The 18,060-nt window shown below is 36.6% G+C and overlaps 2 protein-coding genes and 1 long non-coding RNA gene across 3 annotated transcripts in view; 2 read left to right on the top strand and 1 right to left on the bottom strand.

Moving 5' to 3' along the window:
- Positions 1 to 18,060, top strand: part of LOC139970099 (uncharacterized) — a 377,392-nt gene that overhangs the window by 227,419 nt on the left and 131,913 nt on the right. The gene's annotated exons all lie outside the window — the stretch shown is intronic.
- LOC139970066 (uncharacterized) overlaps positions 1 to 18,060 on the bottom strand; it is a 114,899-nt gene that overhangs the window by 4,982 nt on the left and 91,857 nt on the right. Inside the window, exons 2-9 of the mRNA XM_071975700.1 lie at positions 9,773 to 9,808; positions 6,842 to 6,896; positions 6,428 to 6,504; positions 5,890 to 5,947; positions 5,146 to 5,463; positions 3,950 to 4,170; positions 3,202 to 3,336; positions 2,105 to 2,308 (exon numbers count right to left, since the gene is read on the bottom strand). Of these exons, the coding sequence (XP_071831801.1) occupies positions 2,105 to 2,308; positions 3,202 to 3,336; positions 3,950 to 4,170; positions 5,146 to 5,463; positions 5,890 to 5,947; positions 6,428 to 6,502 (1,011 nt within the window). The 5' untranslated portion in view covers positions 6,503 to 6,504; positions 6,842 to 6,896; positions 9,773 to 9,808. The remainder of the gene's footprint in view (positions 1 to 2,104; positions 2,309 to 3,201; positions 3,337 to 3,949; positions 4,171 to 5,145; positions 5,464 to 5,889; positions 5,948 to 6,427; positions 6,505 to 6,841; positions 6,897 to 9,772; positions 9,809 to 18,060) is intronic.
- LOC139969345 (uncharacterized) lies at positions 11,920 to 16,124 on the top strand. The gene is made up of 3 exons (XM_071974227.1): positions 11,920 to 12,380; positions 14,770 to 14,870; positions 15,701 to 16,124. The coding sequence occupies exons 1-3, from the start codon at positions 12,296 to 12,298 to the stop codon at positions 15,941 to 15,943; spliced, it is 429 nt and encodes a 142-aa protein (XP_071830328.1). The 5' UTR covers positions 11,920 to 12,295; the 3' UTR covers positions 15,944 to 16,124.

Genomic DNA, 18,060 nt, shown 5'->3' with positions numbered 1-18,060 from the left:
AACCGGGCAGCAGAATTCTGAACAGTTTCAAGTTTTTTTTCAGTGTAGAGTCAGGAAGGCCAAATAAAAGGGAGTTACAGTAGTCAAGCCTGGGCATTATCAAGGAACATACAAGTTTTGTAGTTATATCGTTGGTTAAAAACTTCCGTATCCGGCTGATCTTCCGTACGGCGTTGTATGATGATTTACAAACAGCATTGACCTGATGATTTACAAACAGCATTGACCTATCGTAGTAACGCTACTTTTAGGGGGGGGGGGAGTATGGTGGCCTAGCTTTCATGTTTTTTTTTTGGGGGGGGGGCATGCCATGCTTGCGCTTAAAGCAGTTAAACGGCATCAGATGAAAACATATATCCAAAATGGCTTCATCCTGACTTGCATCAAAACTGAACCTCACATATCCCTACCTCAACGGTATTAAATATGATAGTCGTCTTTGCATCATTTAGCAACCATTAGTGCAGCACCATTATTACAGTCAATGCGAACCTTTGTTACGTGAACAAGTTTTTAATGCAAGATTGCCCACTAAAATGTACCAGTTCCATCAGCAATGATGGCAGCACATGCCTCAGTATTGATTGTTTGTATCTTATCATACCTTAGCATGGGATACTTTTGACAGATCAGCTTCAATAAACAGTGGTTACCGCATGCATGTAAGCTCAAAAGCTTGTGTGGTTGAAAATATGATATTGCTGTTAATTTCTATAAGGAAAAGCTTCCCTGCATAAGTCCGCAAAGTTATTTCCCTTTTGGTAACAAATAAACTGCAATCAATAAGTTGGGTGCCAAAACAACATTAAAGCACAAATGAAGGCATGATGCATTGCTCTACTCAATATGGATGGACCTTTCCAAAGGAGTGCTTCCAACCTTTATTTTGGAACCAAGATCCTTCCTTGACAACTCTCAGATTTTTTTTTCCATGCTGACATACTCTCTAATGATATCTTAAATTATTTAATCACATTGAAGATGTTTGAAAACATATTATGCACTTGTATTATTCACGTGTTGTTCTTACATTACCAGAATTTGAACTTGTAAGACTACATCGCTCTTCCCTCAGCTCACCTTATTCATCGATTGGCAACTGATCAACAACGCTTAAATCCCCGCAAATGTTTAGAGAATTCGGTTTCTTACTCACATCTATGATTTCTAAAGGATTTGGTGTATTTCAGTGTGGTATCTGGTTTTGAAGGGGCTCCTGAAAGACCTTTGTACAAGGTTGGTTTGTTATCTGCAGTTACCGTTGTATATATTGGCACGTAAGAGAAAGCAGAAAAACTGCACTGTAACCTGGAAAACCCTAACAAATTTCAAACACAGGAAAACGCGTGTCGGGTCTGTGTACTCTATGCGTGGAAGAAAAGCTAGAGTGTAAGGAAGTATCACCTAAAGGCTACCGTAGACGTCTCACTGGTGGGCAGAGAATAACATACTGCCAATAGTAGCACTCCAGTGACTTCTAACCTGGGTGTAAACTGTCCTTGTTTTGATGCATGGTGCATGACATGGTCATAGAGACAGTATTGTTTAAATCTAGCTAAGATTTGTTGGAGAGGAGAGGTTTCTAAGCACAAAGGGGATATCTGTTTTGATTACTGGAGAGAAAGGTTGTTGGTAGCTAGTGCTAGGGAGATGTTTTATTTGTTCAAATATTCTTTTTTTATTTCTGAAGGAATTTTACCTTTACGTCAGAGAGAAGGGTACTTTTTATTCCACTGCTAAGTATTGCTGACGAAGGTCCCGAGAAAACGGAAATTATAATATACTGTAAGTTGTCAAACAATACTTCTTATGTTTCAATTATGAGTCATATCTTATTTCTCTGATGTTTATTATATATGTATACATCCATCCACACCCATCTATACACACATACACACACATACATACATATGTATACATAAATACATACATACGTATTGAACATCGTGAAAATGGGAGTTGTGAGAGAACAAACACAGATGACATCTCTACAGCTGCCGCTAAATGTACATCGTTTGTAAATACAATATTACAAATAAGAGACAAATGAACATAGGCGGATATAGTTTGCTAAAACACACAACATACATTACAAAAAACTTACTAAAACGTAGCAACCAACGGTTAGTGGGAATATTAATTCCACAAGATCCGACCCTTGGCCAGCTTTGAAGTAACATGCGCATCGATCTGTTTCGTCGGAGGCCATCTTATTCAAGAGAAACGTACGGAAACTTTCTTCGGTCTTATTCAAGAGAAACGTACGGAAACTTCCTTCGGTAATCGCAACTGTGCTAAAACTGATTTCCTTTAAAGGCAAATAAGCAGTTGTTAAATAAATATGGCACTAAAGTTAAATTCAACGTACTCTACTTATTTCGGAAAAAAGTAAACTCATGAATACGTAGGCCTATATAGTAGTAACTTTTACATTTTTCTATGTTGCGGATTGCTTGAGATTAGCACGTTTCGTGGTCGCTATTTCTATTCCTTGGTCTAAGTTCTTTAGAGGAAATATAGACGGAAGTATTAATGTAAAATTTTGTTTTCTGATCAATAGATTTGTAGAAACAAATTTAATGTCATCATTCGATAATCTATGACTTTACTAGCAAAACCACAGGTAATTTTATAAAGTGATACTTATTATTATTTTAAATTAATTTATTGAACGGATCTACTAACGCATCTCCAACATAGAACTCAAACCTATTTTACCGTATTTTTGCACTATTTAAATGATGCAGCTGAACCTGCATTAACTCAGTACTAAACTCACGAGCAGAATGCCATATACAATATATTTGAAGAATATTTGTTTTGTGTGGAACCTGTCATCACATGATCATCAAACTAAAACTTTGATAAAGCCATTTCTTTCATTGACGCTGACAATGAAGATTGAAACTAAGTTTGACGCATTAATGGATGTGGCGGTCACAATAGAAATATTTTAAGTTCATTATTTTTCAACTTTTTTATTCAACTTGTTGTGCAGGCTTTAGTTAGACTTCCGTCTTGCTAATCCCCTACATAAGAAGAGTTTCATACACTAGTTAGTATTTTTTTTTTGACTTTTTATAATACAAATATGTGCTTTTACTAGTAATGAAGTCATCGAAAAAATATCAAACACAGTTCAAGCTTAGTAACACGATAGTTTTGAGCCGATTTATTTAACAATAAACTATGTCAACCAACCTTTGTTTTTGTGGCTTCCTCATTTTTCCAATTACGTGGTGCTTTTTCAAATAAAACTGTCAGAGGCAATTGCCCTTCTTTGAAGAACACGGCTGGTACTTGACGCAGCACAATAAAACTATTCAATTCGAGAATCTTTGAGAGTATACAGAGAAAAAATGACATTGTAAGGTTGTAAAGCAATATCATTGAATTAGGTTGTTGTAGTGAATCAGATAAAAACAGATGGTAGATGCCATATCCCTTCCACATAATGTTTACTGCATCTGTACAACGATAGCACGATAACACAAACGGTAAAAACCCAAGTTTACTGTTAAGCTTAGAGATGTCTTTGCTTACTATTACATATCAAATATGATTAGTAAGATGTTCATGGTCCTAATTAGTTTTCATTAGATACATATTAATTTAAAACAAGATTATTAATTATGAAGTTATTTTTTCCTGCGCAAAAGTTTTTGCTACTGTTAACTCTCATACTGAAAATGCATAGCTTGCAGCACTGTAGCAAAGTCAGGTTGACATTAACTGAAATTGTTTGTACGTTGATATTCCTCTTATAATTAAGGAGAAACCTTTACTGATAAAGCTACTATCGAATTTAAATATATTGCTATGACACTGGCAGAAAAGAAACAGTTGTTATATAAAAGTCAGCTGAACGATTTAAGGAGGAAATGCTATTTTCCCGTTTTGCACTATTTCACAGTCTTTTAAACAGGTCTAGTTATTTAAACCTGCTTACCTGTTTGCAACTTGGTAACTGCCAGTAATACCCTATGTGAAGAAATATTTCATTTTCAGTGGAAGAACTCTTAGCGGCAAACAACATAATCTTCTTAGCTTCGACTATATGATCACCAATTTCAAATTTCTTCCAGCAGAAATTGTAAAGCCGCATCACACAGGTTTTATAAGTTACATCACACTGAGTATTTCTTTCCTCTTCCCATTGTGGTCGGGTGCCTTCGACAAAAATAAATATGTGATAAAAAAAGAAAATTGAGCTTCAGGGAAAGTTCCTGAATATGAAACTAAAAGCATTACCTAGAATGAAACATTTAGATTTCCCTCTTCCTTTGGAAACGCAACTCGTCCCTGAGTGTAAACTTGTTCGTATTAACTTACGTATTCACTTACGTGAACACTTTCAAAACAATAAGAGATGTCAAATTGCTTTTAGTCAACTGTACAGGATTCGTAAATTAAGTAAGGTATATCAGTGCTCAGTCTTGACATACCCTCACTAATGCTCTTGTTATTAGTGACCTTGAGTTTCGACTTGTTTATACAGTGGATTACCTAATTATCTTATCAATAAGCTACAGCGTGCACAGAATGCTGCTGTTAGATGTTTATTTTATGTACCATCTAGTACGCATGTTACTTCTCCCTCCTGCAATAGGTTCACTGGTTGTCTATCAATTACCGAACACAGTTTAAGATTCTTACTCTTCCCTATAAGGACGCAGGACCTTGCTTTATTTAGAATTTGCTGTCCTTTAAGACCGGTGGTTATTTCACTCGGTCATCTAATCGTTCTGATCTCTACGTTGTAGGGTTCACTTAAGTTAGGCGAACGCGGGTTTTTCATTGCTTCTAAACTCTGGAATAGTTTGCCTGTTGAAATTTGAAGACGTGATACTTTTTTAATTTTTTATGAAGAGGTTAACAACTGAGTTTTGTTAGTCTTTATTATTAGCTCTTACGTTTGTCTATCTTACTGCTTTGATTTTGTATGGTTTGGTTTTTACTTTGATGCTTTATAAATTTTTCAATGATAAGAATAATCCCAGATTATTCATGTCACGTAATTTTAGCTCTGAATAATGAGTAGGTGTAACATTCCGCTGTATCATTTGCAACCCCAAAATATGTCACAGTCATTCGTACATGGGGTCACACCATTTAATTTTTCAAAGAAAAAAAAACATAATTTACCTTCTTTATGGTGACTGCTGTATACCTTTGCTTTCCATCCACATTTTTTCTTGAGAACCAAACAGTGAGGTAATGTCAATGTTGCTGGTATTAAAAGCTTAACGTTATTGGGAAGGAGTTCTACCACTACTGAGGAGTTACTAGCAAACGATAATTCAGTTTCATCCAGATAATGATGTGGAATTATTCTCATTCGGATAAAATAATCACGTTCTAGAGCACCGGGAGGTATTTCTAAGCTGACATCGGTATTCTGAATGTCTAGCGTTCCACCGTCTTTGCCGATCATTGATTCTGCTCTCATGGAATGAGAATCATCTAGCGAATAGAAAGAAACAATTTAATATGTAGACAGTTGAAAAATTCTTTATATTTAACACACTGTTGTTTGTATTAAGTTTGCACTGATTTATCGATATTCATAGTTCACTTTCTCGATTTATATATAGTCCTCGATTGCGCGATTGATGGTTCATGCTTTACACGTGGACCAAGATCGTAACAAATCCGTGTCCTATATGTAAATGTAAAGAGATTTATCTTGGTTCCATCATTTGATTGCTCTTTCGTCATTTAACGGAATCATGTTGGCTTATTTACATTTGACGATCCCTTAATTTGTTCCATTGCTTTGAATACAATCTCCCAAAAATGGTGTACACTATGATATGCAGATACCAAATGAGATGTTTAGTCCTGTAATACATATCTTTTAACCTTTAGTTAGTTTAATACACAAATTACCTTCGTCCTTCTTAATGTTCTCGCCTGTATGAATTGATACTTCATCTGCAAACGTCACCTGCGTACGGTGAAAGGAAGGAACAATTATAACAGGATCGTTTATTCAGATAACAGGGGTGGCATTCATGCTATAAAAGCCTCAGTTATTATAAAACAAAAAGGTTCTCATTGTTACTGTAGAATGATTTATTGCTCATACCATATTATTTGGTGTGATAAAAGAGGTTATCATTGCTGTCAATCCACTGCAGAAAACTCAATTTCAAGATCTCAATGCGCAATAAATTTGTAGTACGTTGTAATGGAATACGTATGGAACTAAACAACATGCAATGCACACAGTTGACTAAACTAGCGCACAAGGAATATCACAATTAACTGAAAATAATGGACAGGTGTACGTTATTATCTCCTTCAAACAACTGATCGTAGTAAAGATTTACGAATCCGGATCGTGACAATAAATTGATCATTTTTGCTCTATTTCGAATGAATGAAGGATATGTTCCTCGAAATGCTACAATTACCGAAAACTTACACTTCCTTCTTCAAATTCTCTTCTGACTGATAAACTCGTCTGTGTTTCTCTAACTTCCTTGGTGTCCTCTTCCATCTCTGTTTTGTTTTGTGGTCAAGAGGTATGCAATGCAATAAAAAATGGAAAACTTAAAATTACACATACACATGCTCAATTAATTTAAATATCAAAGAAAAGAAAGGGGGCAATAACGTGATGGTATACCCATTCCGTTTCAATCTCATTTCTTTTTTTAAGATTTCTATCATTGGAAATCGGATACGAACTTGCATGGTCTGAAACTTACATTGTACATTCTTCGGATTGACTCGGAATGCATTATTCATAATTTAAGCAAATTAATGTCCCTATATATATCAACGTAATGGTATTACAAAGTATGATTTTAATAGTATAGTGGTCAAAACATCCTACCTTTTAAGTGTGTCACTACATGCTGTGTGAAAGGATTCCTTGGTATTTCTCGTAACTAAAGAGGTAAAAGCACAATACAATTAGCATTGGAAACAGCAGTAACACCAAGAGAAACTTCAATTGAGTAAAAAAGAGCATAATATGTTTAGTAATCAAATAGTAATGCGACACCTCATTGTCTACGAAATTGAACTCACTGTTCAATTTTGTAACTTTACACAATTTGTATCCATTTAAACGACTGTTTTATATACTTTCAAGCTGCGTGTTGCAAGGTGACATGCATAGGAATCAAGAGACATATCCCTCATTAAGTACACACGCAAACGCACCTACGCATAAGCCAACTTGACTGCACATGATCCGAAGGATGCAAAGCATCGGGAACAAAAGGGATAATTGCTTTATAGGCTAATTACAGCCGTTCAGAATTGTGTAAACTGTTATTGACTGCGAGTACAGGGGTGCGGCGAAGCCTCCGAAAGTGTCACAATTTTCAGATAAACATTGGCCTCTGCTAGTACTTTTAAAAGCACATAAATACGTGTCAGAAAGAGGATTTTGGTAAAGAGAGATGGAATGAGAAGAGAATGGAATGAGCGAAAAGAATAGGCAAGAGAACTGAATGACATGAGTGGAAAGAAGGGAATGCGAATGAAATGATATGAGTGAAAAGAATAAAATGAGAAGATAATAGAATGAGTGAAAAGAATGACAAGAGAATAGAATGACATGAGTGAAAAGAATGGAATGAGAAGAGAATGGAAGAGATGAATGAGAAGTTGGACGTAGTTTTGCTATCATAGAGATATCAAGGTAGTCTATACTGTCGCACATTGTAGAAAATACGAACTCGAAGCAGGATTGGTGTCACGTGTTGAAATTTATTTGGTAGATACTGGTTTCAGTTGCTCATATTTCGCTGTTTGTTTTAACTTTGAAATGGAAATGAAGCCAACGTTTCTCACAGGAGGTGCAGAAATAAAGAAAAAAAAATGAGAGGTGTATGTATTTGTATTAAGATGTCTCTATTCTGAAAGACCTAAATGCATGTCTCATGAAACACGAGTTACGTACTATTTATTTCTTACTATATTGTTAGTATCTGTGTATTAGTATAGCGGTTACTAATTCAAAACAAAAATGAGGCAATCCGAAGGTTGAAGGGTGAAACTGGCCGGAGTTTATGAAAATATTTTAAACGTTATTTTTTTTTACGGTTTAATGTTCGACATCCAAGGCCTATTTGCTCCCTTTATCCATTAAAATGAAAGTAGCTATAGATCTAAGTAATTAATTAATATTGTTCCTGCATCTCCATGGCTACACCTAACAGTTTGGCCAAGATGTGTGTACAGACGCAATAATTCGGGATGTATTACAAATATATTAACTATGAGTGACTTCTAAAACTCAGCGGAAGGAAGTTGGTGGACCAAAGACGTTTGGGAAATACGGTTGTCAGATAAACACAGTCAGAGACACCAGGGGTGAATTAAGTAGACTAGTGTAGATCTGTCAACATTGTACAGTTTCATGAAGTATGATAAAACCTAAATATATTTTTACTTTCTAAATGTATCCTGTGTGTGTATGTTAATTGGAAGTTTTTACTTGCGCACAAGTCTGCTTTTCAATAGTTGACTCTCTGTGTTCGGCGTTAGGCAGGGAAAATGCGGTTTTATGACGACGTGTTTCCCTATCTATGTATTTTCTTTTGCATATCAGTGTGCCCTTTCGTTGACCTTTTGTCCGGTTAAGTTCAAGCAAAAGGTGCAAGGGCTAAGACTGTGCAGCAAGAATGTTTACAGTTGGGGGTTCTGGGGAGGGGTAAGTTATAACAAAGATATTTCACCTCCAGATAAGAAACGTCATTTTCGTTAAAAACTGTAACACGATCACGTGACTCATAGGGAGTAGAGCACGCATATCTCTCAATAATTTTGTTTTTAAACTTTGTTGGAAGAGAGTCAAATCGCATGCACGCATTTTCATCTCAAATCACATTAGTGTCGTTAGCTACCTTCGTCGTTGCTGCCATGTCTTTTATATAAACGGACCCGAACTGGAACTTACTTGATGCACCCTTCTACATTTAATCCACTCTGTAAGGGATTACGGTATGACGTCATCACTCAGTCACTAAAACATCAACCGTTCATTTTTACTAGTTTCCTCATATGTCATATGACAACAGTTTGCTCCAAGTTAGTGATTTATGACACAATGTATGCTCTCGTTCTACAATGATTCATGATGCTATAACCCAACGGATACCCTCCTAAACCATCCCCAACCCTCCCCGACCCCAATGAATGATTCTAATGATTTTATTTATAACGGTGTAGAAATTTATGGGAGATCTGAGTATAGACTTCTACAGTTAGCCCTTTGTGTGTAGAGAAAATTGTTACACTATAAAAGTAACATTCAAAATGCAAATTTTTTCTTTATCAGTTCCTTTCACGGTCAATAAAATGTGAAAAATTTGAATTGATAACGAATTATGATAAGCACATCAGCAGAGTGAAATAAAATAATCATTAAGCATCTGCCGGCGGAAGGGGATTGACAGCTTAAAAGTTATTTTCCAATATTGTGAGAGGCTTGTTACACACCATAACACCGGACTAAACTTATTTTAAAGTATATCCGTTTCTTTGTTTATCATTTCTTTGACTGTGTGTGCGGAAGATTATTTAGGCCGCATCTAAACTTGACATTGAGGTATAAACGAGGTATAAACTTGTAACTGCCCTATATGAATTTCCTGTTCGATACACGACAATTATAAATCTTTCCTACTAATGAGAAACAAAGTATAATACTCGTTTGTCTTATTTCTTTGTTTCACATTTAATAATACCTCTTTGTCTGTTATTAAAATGACCGTTACTAATTAACGGGAACATGAATCTGTGTCTCTCTTACCTCTTCTCCTGGAAGATTGACCAGTCCGTCACTGGTCTGGAAAGGAAGAGAAATATTATATTTCATGAGATTTTATAATGGAATTTAAGGAAAATATAATATGGCGAAGCAAACAAAATATAAGTTAGAATACATCTTCACAAATATCACAGTAAACTATTCCTGGCAGGTAAACGCACATATACATTGAACACCCTAAGGTCAATAAAGGAGCCAGACTCGTCAGTGTAAGATGCACGGACTTAATAACATGAATATAAACATCACCTTTATAGGGAAGACATAGTTAGTTTTAAATCCGTCATCAAACACTGTGTGACGTAATCAAACACTGAGTGACGTCATTAAATACTGAGTGACGTCATCAAATACTGAGTGACGTCATAACGATAAACTTTTCACGAGAAGGGAAAAGAGGGCAGTATTCAAAGATAGACCCCAGAACATCGTGGATGTATCGATGTAATTGCAAAAATAAAGCAAATATTGGTTAGCCCACAAAGCATCATATTGGTTACATTAATACGATGAAATATAAAAACCCTGCGCAGATTTGTTTTCTTTTTATATATACCCTGTATGTGTATGTTTAAATGGTAGTTTGTACATCATCAGTTTTCTTATATAAGACTCTCTTTGTTCAACTCTTTGTCCAGCTCCTTCGAGATACTATTTATTTTAAATTAGATTTAGCCGTTATTCAAAGACGAAAGGAAAAATACAAATATTTAAAAACCATTATTAGTTCAGATTCACCGTTGACTTTATTTGTATCATAATGCTGCTGCTTATTCATAGTACTGTACATACAGAGGGTGGAACGCAACGACGTTTCATTGAATATAAAATAAAAACCTTCAATTTATTTTTTCTTTAAACATTTAAGCAGTTCACCTCTCCTTTAATTTTCCTAGTATGTTTAAGTACATCAAGTTGATGAAACCTACCTAAAATAATCCATTTGTTAGTTTCAAGTTAAACCCAGATACGTCCTTTCATATATAAGCCTGCTTGGACCCACATATTCATATCAGTCACGTATATATATATACATTAATATAAATAAATAATGAAATATAATCGATATGGATCCCTCATATCCTAATACAACTCAAAATACTAGAACTGACTCACATTTAATGATTGTTGTATTGCTGCATGCCGTGACGTCAGACGTAAAGATTCTAGAGATGAAAATTATCCATCGATATTTTCACCAATAAAACATTTTTGACTAAGAAACACTGGGAGCACGATAGATTCATTTCGCTTTATATGTTTTTATCTGTCTGAATATTCTCTATTTTAAAATTGAGAATATCCATTGATTCACAAGACAACTACATCTATAAGGAGAGCACATAGGAGTCTACATGCAGAGAAAGAAGGACAACAATAATTAGGTAATAGGACGAAAGTACTGGAGTACGAGAGTGGAAGGGAGACTTCATTTGTTTTCATTTATTTGTACCAACATCGTCACAAGGTTTCTAACGTATATTGTGTATTGTACGATACATCCTGGAGAAATAACTCCTCGTCGTTGGACAATTACAAATGTATCTTTATATATAAATGTCGTTACTTCAGTAAAGAGAACTAGCCCCCCTCCCTTCCCCCATAATAATCTCTTGGGAAATTTGTTTTCATCTTTGATATACTATTTAACAATAACAAATGTAACCAGAGAAAGTGTGCCGTTACGATAATTAGGCAATACGTAGATTGTTATGACCAATTGTCTTTATTTGGATTCAAGTTGACTGAATCAGAATTCCGTCCTCAAGTGCAACGTGTGATTACATGAATTACCACTTCATTAATGAGCACACACCACATTTACAGTTGTACAATGTTTCGTTTCAAGTTAAATTAATAACATAATACAACAACGGATATGGCTGCTTTAAGAACACACATATATGGTTCCAAATCAGATGAAAGGGCGTTGAAAGACAGGAGTAGGGACAGTTTATAATAAACTATGGAAAGAAGTTTTCTAGTAACAAGAGAAAGTTAAAGGCGATATCGCTCGCAGACTTTTTTTTTGAGGGCGCTGGCATTATCGAGGTTTCAGCGAGGTTTAATGGGACCCCTAAAACTCACGTGACCTCGGTGGCAAATTTAGATCAGTGAATAGTACAGGCAAGCGTATGCGTAACAAGGCCGTACCCATGCACACATAATGTTATAGCACAGCATTTCAGATTATTGTACTGTTTACCGCAAAGGATTTTCGTACGCGATAGTTTGTTGTTTGTGTGCCTTTTGAGTAAAGAATACTGTACGATTTTCGTACAAATACATTCGATTAGACTAGAGTATAGTGACAGTCATGGAAAAGGGATCAGGGCAAGGAGAATCGGGCGAAAGAAAACGACCTTATCCTGGAACGAGCGTATAGGTTCAAGTGGAGGAAAGCCATTGTTGCATGGACCTGACAAAAACAGCAGTGCAAAGGAACAACAGCGACGAAGAGATGCCACGAAGATCTATCTTCTACGTTCCTACGTAAACTGGCAAATGGAGAAAGAACTCTACAAACATGTCCACGATTTGTTAGCAACGCAGATTTCGCAGAACATTTGCTTCAGGATCACACAAAAAGGTAATGATTTGCTAAGCTAGGCTAAAACTGTATAGGGTAATACTAGTACATAGTAGTACTACAGGGTATTGTCCTAGGTAACTGTCAGTATTGCGAAGTACAGAAAACTGCAAAGTTCGGACACCCCTAAGAAATACACGATTTCACCATGATAGCCTACAAGCGAAAGCCAATATCACTAAAAACTAGGAAGCTACAGTTATTTCCTCTCCAAAATGACCCGTGCGCAAGTATGTACGTACATATCTGTCAATAAAATGAAGATAGTTTTTGGGGTATTTTAAGGCTTAGGTGTTCGAACTTCGCAGTGTCTATGCTATTGTATTTGTAACATACATGATTTGATGAGCCTAGGCTTTGTAACTAGGCCTATCATTCATTATTTTTCCAATGGACCTAGCGTATGCTAACCTTATCATACTTATCCTAGCACAAAATAGCAGTAAGTTGTATTACTGAGTCATCATCATCACTGTTTGTGAATGCTTGTCATGAGGATACTGTATAGGCCGTTTCTTACGACTAGTCGTAACAATTATAAACTATTCTTACGACAAAGGCAAATTCAAGTGCAGTAAATAAAGCAACTGCGCATGTAGTAGAGGTAACCCTAAACATAACCCTAACCCTAACCGGAAGTTATTGTTACTCATCGTCGTAAAATTAGTACTCCTAATCATAAAAATAGCAACTGCCCATGCGTAGTCGGAAATTATTCTTACGACTAGTTGTAAGAATAGCCACTTTGTACTGTATACAGTTAAAAATTAAAATATCCTTCCTAAAGAAGACTGACAGGGACTGGGGGTCTTTAGTTTCACTCCTCATATTTATGCCATGGAAAGCTGGGCCTTCTCATCACCAAAAAGTAAACTGTTTTTGCCTCAACAAATTGATGGAAATATATTTTCTAACCACTAGGCCTAGGTGATCTGTTCATCCCCACCCCCTCCAGGTTCTAAATTGTTATCAGCTGTCCTTGTTTGAAGAATAATTCTTGTGAATGAGCATTTGAAAGAAAAGCCTCACCTATGCCCAGTCATAATTAACTGGGCAATATAACATAGGACTAAGGCCTATAGTATTAGTAATAAGTATCAGAATTTAGTGTTCATAGTAACTGTATTCCCTAATTTTGTAATATACACCAGTGAGGAAGGCCTACTGTGCTGTACAAGTACAACCACATGGACCTGCAATTTTTCCTATAAAAATAATGCATCTACATAAATAATTTAGAATCACTCCTAACTGATTCACATGTTTTCACACCGCTGCGTATGCAACTAGACCTTAGGTTTTTCTAAGGTCAACCACAGCCAGCATATATGCAATCAAGTTTTAATGGTTCATTTGGGCAACAGGGTGTTATACTGTTATCTACTGACTGTCTGTCCAATATTCCAGCAATCATGTGTACATGTCTGTGTTTGGGATTTTTGAAGGAACCCAACTGCTATGCAAGAAGTTAGGTAAATTAGCCTCACAAATTGAGGGACCATAGTACATATAGCTATACCTATATAAACCTTTATATAGCCATGCCTGGGGGTAAGAAAGTACCAGTTTTTTTTTTGCGTGTAGGCCTGATGCTCATACTTTATGATGCTGTGCTAAGTTATCATATTTTTTATATATAGTCAGTATATACTATGCTTGTTTTTGTTCAGCTTCTTGTGAATGATCTGATGTTTAGTGTTCAAAAATTATAATATCTATTAAATTTGGTGGCCGAAACTATCTCTTGTGGAGAGTAATCTAGCGTTAAATTAATGGTAGTCTGAAATCAAGCTATTCATGTAAACAGGAATTTTTCACAATGGTGGGCTTATGTCATGGTGTAAGCTACAGTAGCATCTCAATTCTCACTTATGAAACCAACTGCTCACATAAACAGGAAGTTTACACAGTAGGTAAATAATGAGTGTACATCAAACTCTCATCAAAAGACTGGATATCTTTTAGCGATATGAAACCAATCAGTTCACTAAAACAGGATGTTTACATAGTAAATTTTACATTGACATGTGAGCTCAAGTTGTTGGGCAAGCAGTTGGGCAACACAAAATTATCCTTACAATTCCTGAAAGGTACCGCGGTTTATGGATATGTTGAAGAAGAGTATGAAAGAATATCTCATCCTTATCTGGGTTTAAATCAATGTGGGTTAACAATATGTTATTATTGAAATATGCCTAAGTGTTTGTTTGTTACTTTTCTCTTTCATATTTTTTCTTGGGTAGGTATGATAAAAACATGTATGTTTGTAATGATTTGGTCATTACCATTTACCAGATTCATTATGCATACAATTAAGCTTGGGGTGTACAGTAAAATTACTATTTCAGTTATATGATTTACGGACAATTTTTTTGGTTTCATTGTATAGGTTTCAAATGCATCTTTTCCGGAAAGATGCTGAAAGTCAAACAGAGGCATTCTCAGCAGCTGTCACCACAGAAAGATCAGTTGACACTCAGAAAGGAGAAGGTAAATTTATATGTTTATCCTTGCATGAATTACAGACTGGAAGAGCAGTGCTAATCTTATCTGATCTGATGTGATCAGAAAAATAATACAATTTCATTCTCATTTAATTCCAAAAGAAAAGAACAAAATGGTAGCATATTGCTCATCCACTAAAAAGCATACATGTGTATTAAAATTTATAAAAGTAAGTGGGCCTGATATTATCAGGATCTTCTTTAGAGGCAAACTGACTAGTAACAGTAAATTCAAGAGACACAATAGAGCCTGGAACAGAGAGGACATGGTGAACACAAAGAAAGAAGTTAATGGTGTATTGAACAAAAGGAGTCAGTGAAAGCAGAGGTATTTAGATAAACTGTGGAGTACAAAGCGAGGATTAAGTAAGGAGAGAGGGCGAATAAACTATAGCAGAATACAGAGATGGAGCAGGATAAAGTTAGTCATGTCCTTCCTGTATATTGAGCCTATTCAGTTGAATGGTGCTAGGGCATTCCGTCCGCTCTCTCTATCTCTGCTGTGGTGTACTATGTCTGAGATGGTTAGTCTACGAATTCAGTTACCTGTTGGGACATGTCTTTAATGGTATGATTGGGCAGCTGAAAGTGACTTGTGACTAGAACTACTTCTTGAGGGTGGTCTTGGTTTCACCAACATACTTGTAACTTCAATGTCCTCTAAACTCAATGACACCATTTAAATTGAAATATCAGTTTCCAGTGCTGCATAAGTGTGATAAGTTTTAAACAAAAGGTATATTTTTAGTCACAGCCATAGAAGCTATAGCAGGATACTTGCAATCTAGTAACTCTTGTTTTATGTAATCTCTACAGATACTCCTGATCCAGTTACTTCAACACCTCTCAAGAAGCCATCTGCCAATGTTCTGTCCAATGTTACCAGTAGGATTAGATATGGAGCAGCATGGGAGAAAAACCTCAGACTATACGAATACACATTGCCACATTTACATGATCCTGAACAAAAGAGATCATACATATGGCAGGGGCAAGCACTTTTCCCAGACTTTTGTTGACAGGTTGTGCGACATTCACAAACGTTGGATTAGCAGCTAATGATACATCTGCATCACCAGATTGAGATAAATTGCTTTCGTCCCTTTTGTTCGATAGTAGCTATGACTGTGAATCAGGAGCTTGGCCACCCTCTAAGTCAAGGTGGGCAAGGTTGGGGAAATTCAATCAAGGAGTAACAATCAGAGAATGGCCAGCTTTATATTATTGTATATAGGCCTACACGCACAGCCCTGTATAAATATCTGTATCGGTTTATTTATACTGGTGTTCATTTCCGTTGCCAGGAGGGGATATGATTTGAACGTGGAGGAGGGTGTGGGGGGGTGGGGAGGGGGTCCCATTTGAAGTGTCCAAATGATGCTAATCTTTACATCTATCTTCTTGAATCACATGTACCCCTATCGACACGATCAATCAGTCCTGTCTCTCACCTCCTCTCATGCACTGGTGTATTTATTTCCTGGCAAGATAACAGTTAGGCATAGTAAGGGTCAGAGGTCATCACAACTTAAAGAGTTGTGCGAGTCCCTGTGGTCTCTTACATCCTGGTAGCAGTAGAGAGAAGAAGCCTAATAGATCAGAAACCATAATCATCTTCTGTTGTGTCTTATTTCCCAGCATCCTTGAAACATTATATCCTTCCCCTCTGATTTGTTGATGTCATAAAGCTGTATTTATGTGGTGCATTATTTAATTCCAGTATTTAGATTGTATATTCTTCTTGTGTATTTGACAGTATCCCAGTGATCTCCATTTTTCTACTCTTGGTTTTTTTCTCTCTGTACTTTCATATCATATCTATCTCTACCCCTAGCCTCCATCTCCACATTTTCTTTACTTTCTTCCTCCATCCCTTCATCTGTCTTTCACGCTTTCTTTCTTGACCTCTTTCCTCCCCTCTGTTTACCCTTGTATGTTTTAGTTTGCCGACTCCCCCCCCCCCCCCCGCATCTCACCCCCAAAAAAGTTCACAAGGTTGACAAGTCTCCCCGTGCTAGTCCCAAGCTATACACCCTTGTTGTGGTGACCGTTCAATATACTTGCGGATCAAATGGAAAGCCCCACCCCCCCCCCACCCCTTACTTCCCAGTGTCATGAATCGGCAAATGGAAGATTATTCGGAGTTGTTCGTGATGGTTCAATGATCTTATAGTCAGGCATAGGCCTATATGGTTCTCTTTGTCCTTCATTGCCGTCGAAGTTTGAAATGAATTAATCGTGCTAGGAACTTCCGGGCAATGTTTAATTTTCTGTGGCAAGAAAAAAGCTTCCCCCCAGTCTCTCCTGGTTGACTATATAGAGCCCGTACGCCTATATGGTCACACAATAGTATAGATAAGTATGATCCATGCAGACATCTAGTATATATTTTTTTTAAATTCAATCCAATTTCAGTTAAAGTTTCGAGTTGTAATTCGAGTCAGTCGTGATGAGGTGCCCCATGGTGGAGCTGGGTAACCCACCCCAACCCCGTTGCCGACTTCTTGGCATTTCGTTGGGAGCCGTTCGGAACAAGAAGCAGGATAGTCAATTCTGGGAGTACAGTACGCTGGAAAGCAATAAACTGACGTGATTTAGAAAAAAAAAGTTTTTTGCTTTGACGGCCGATGCTCAGCGAGACACTTTGCAATGGAAATAACTATTAGTTTATTGTTCATGTACTTATTCCCTTTTTGCCAATCCTTTCTAAAGAGGGTGGAGCCGCCCCTTATGGCAACGTATTTTCCTTTCCTTTTCCGTTCAAGTTTCGTTATTTTTTAATTCGGGTCAAAGGGGTGCAAGGACAGGGTTTACGTGCACCGGTTAGGAGGACGGGGTGCAGCTAGGGCAAGTGCTCTGTGATCGCCTAAAGGGCCCGTTGCCAGGAGTCCAAAAATAATTAAATATACATATTTATCTGTATATGGTATATGACATAAAATGCTTTGTCTTTCCCTCCTGATATATAACTAAAATTTATGTATAAAATACAATGTAAGCTGTGACTCAGTCTATGTATAATTAATACCTAAATTGGCTGAAATACCAATTGTTCACACATGACGGACTTGACTTTACGTTTGATACCCAATAGTTTGTAATCACTTCAGTCAATTTTTTCACTCATTCGCGTTTGTCTTTTTGTGACACCAGTCAGCGTGAATCAGACATAAAGT

This window comes from Apostichopus japonicus, chromosome 7, assembly GCF_037975245.1.
Source record: "Apostichopus japonicus isolate 1M-3 chromosome 7, ASM3797524v1, whole genome shotgun sequence".
NCBI lineage: Eukaryota > Metazoa > Echinodermata > Holothuroidea > Aspidochirotida > Stichopodidae > Apostichopus > Apostichopus japonicus.
Note: the sequence above shows the minus strand (reverse complement) of the source record. Positions and strands in the feature narration are given on the sequence as shown.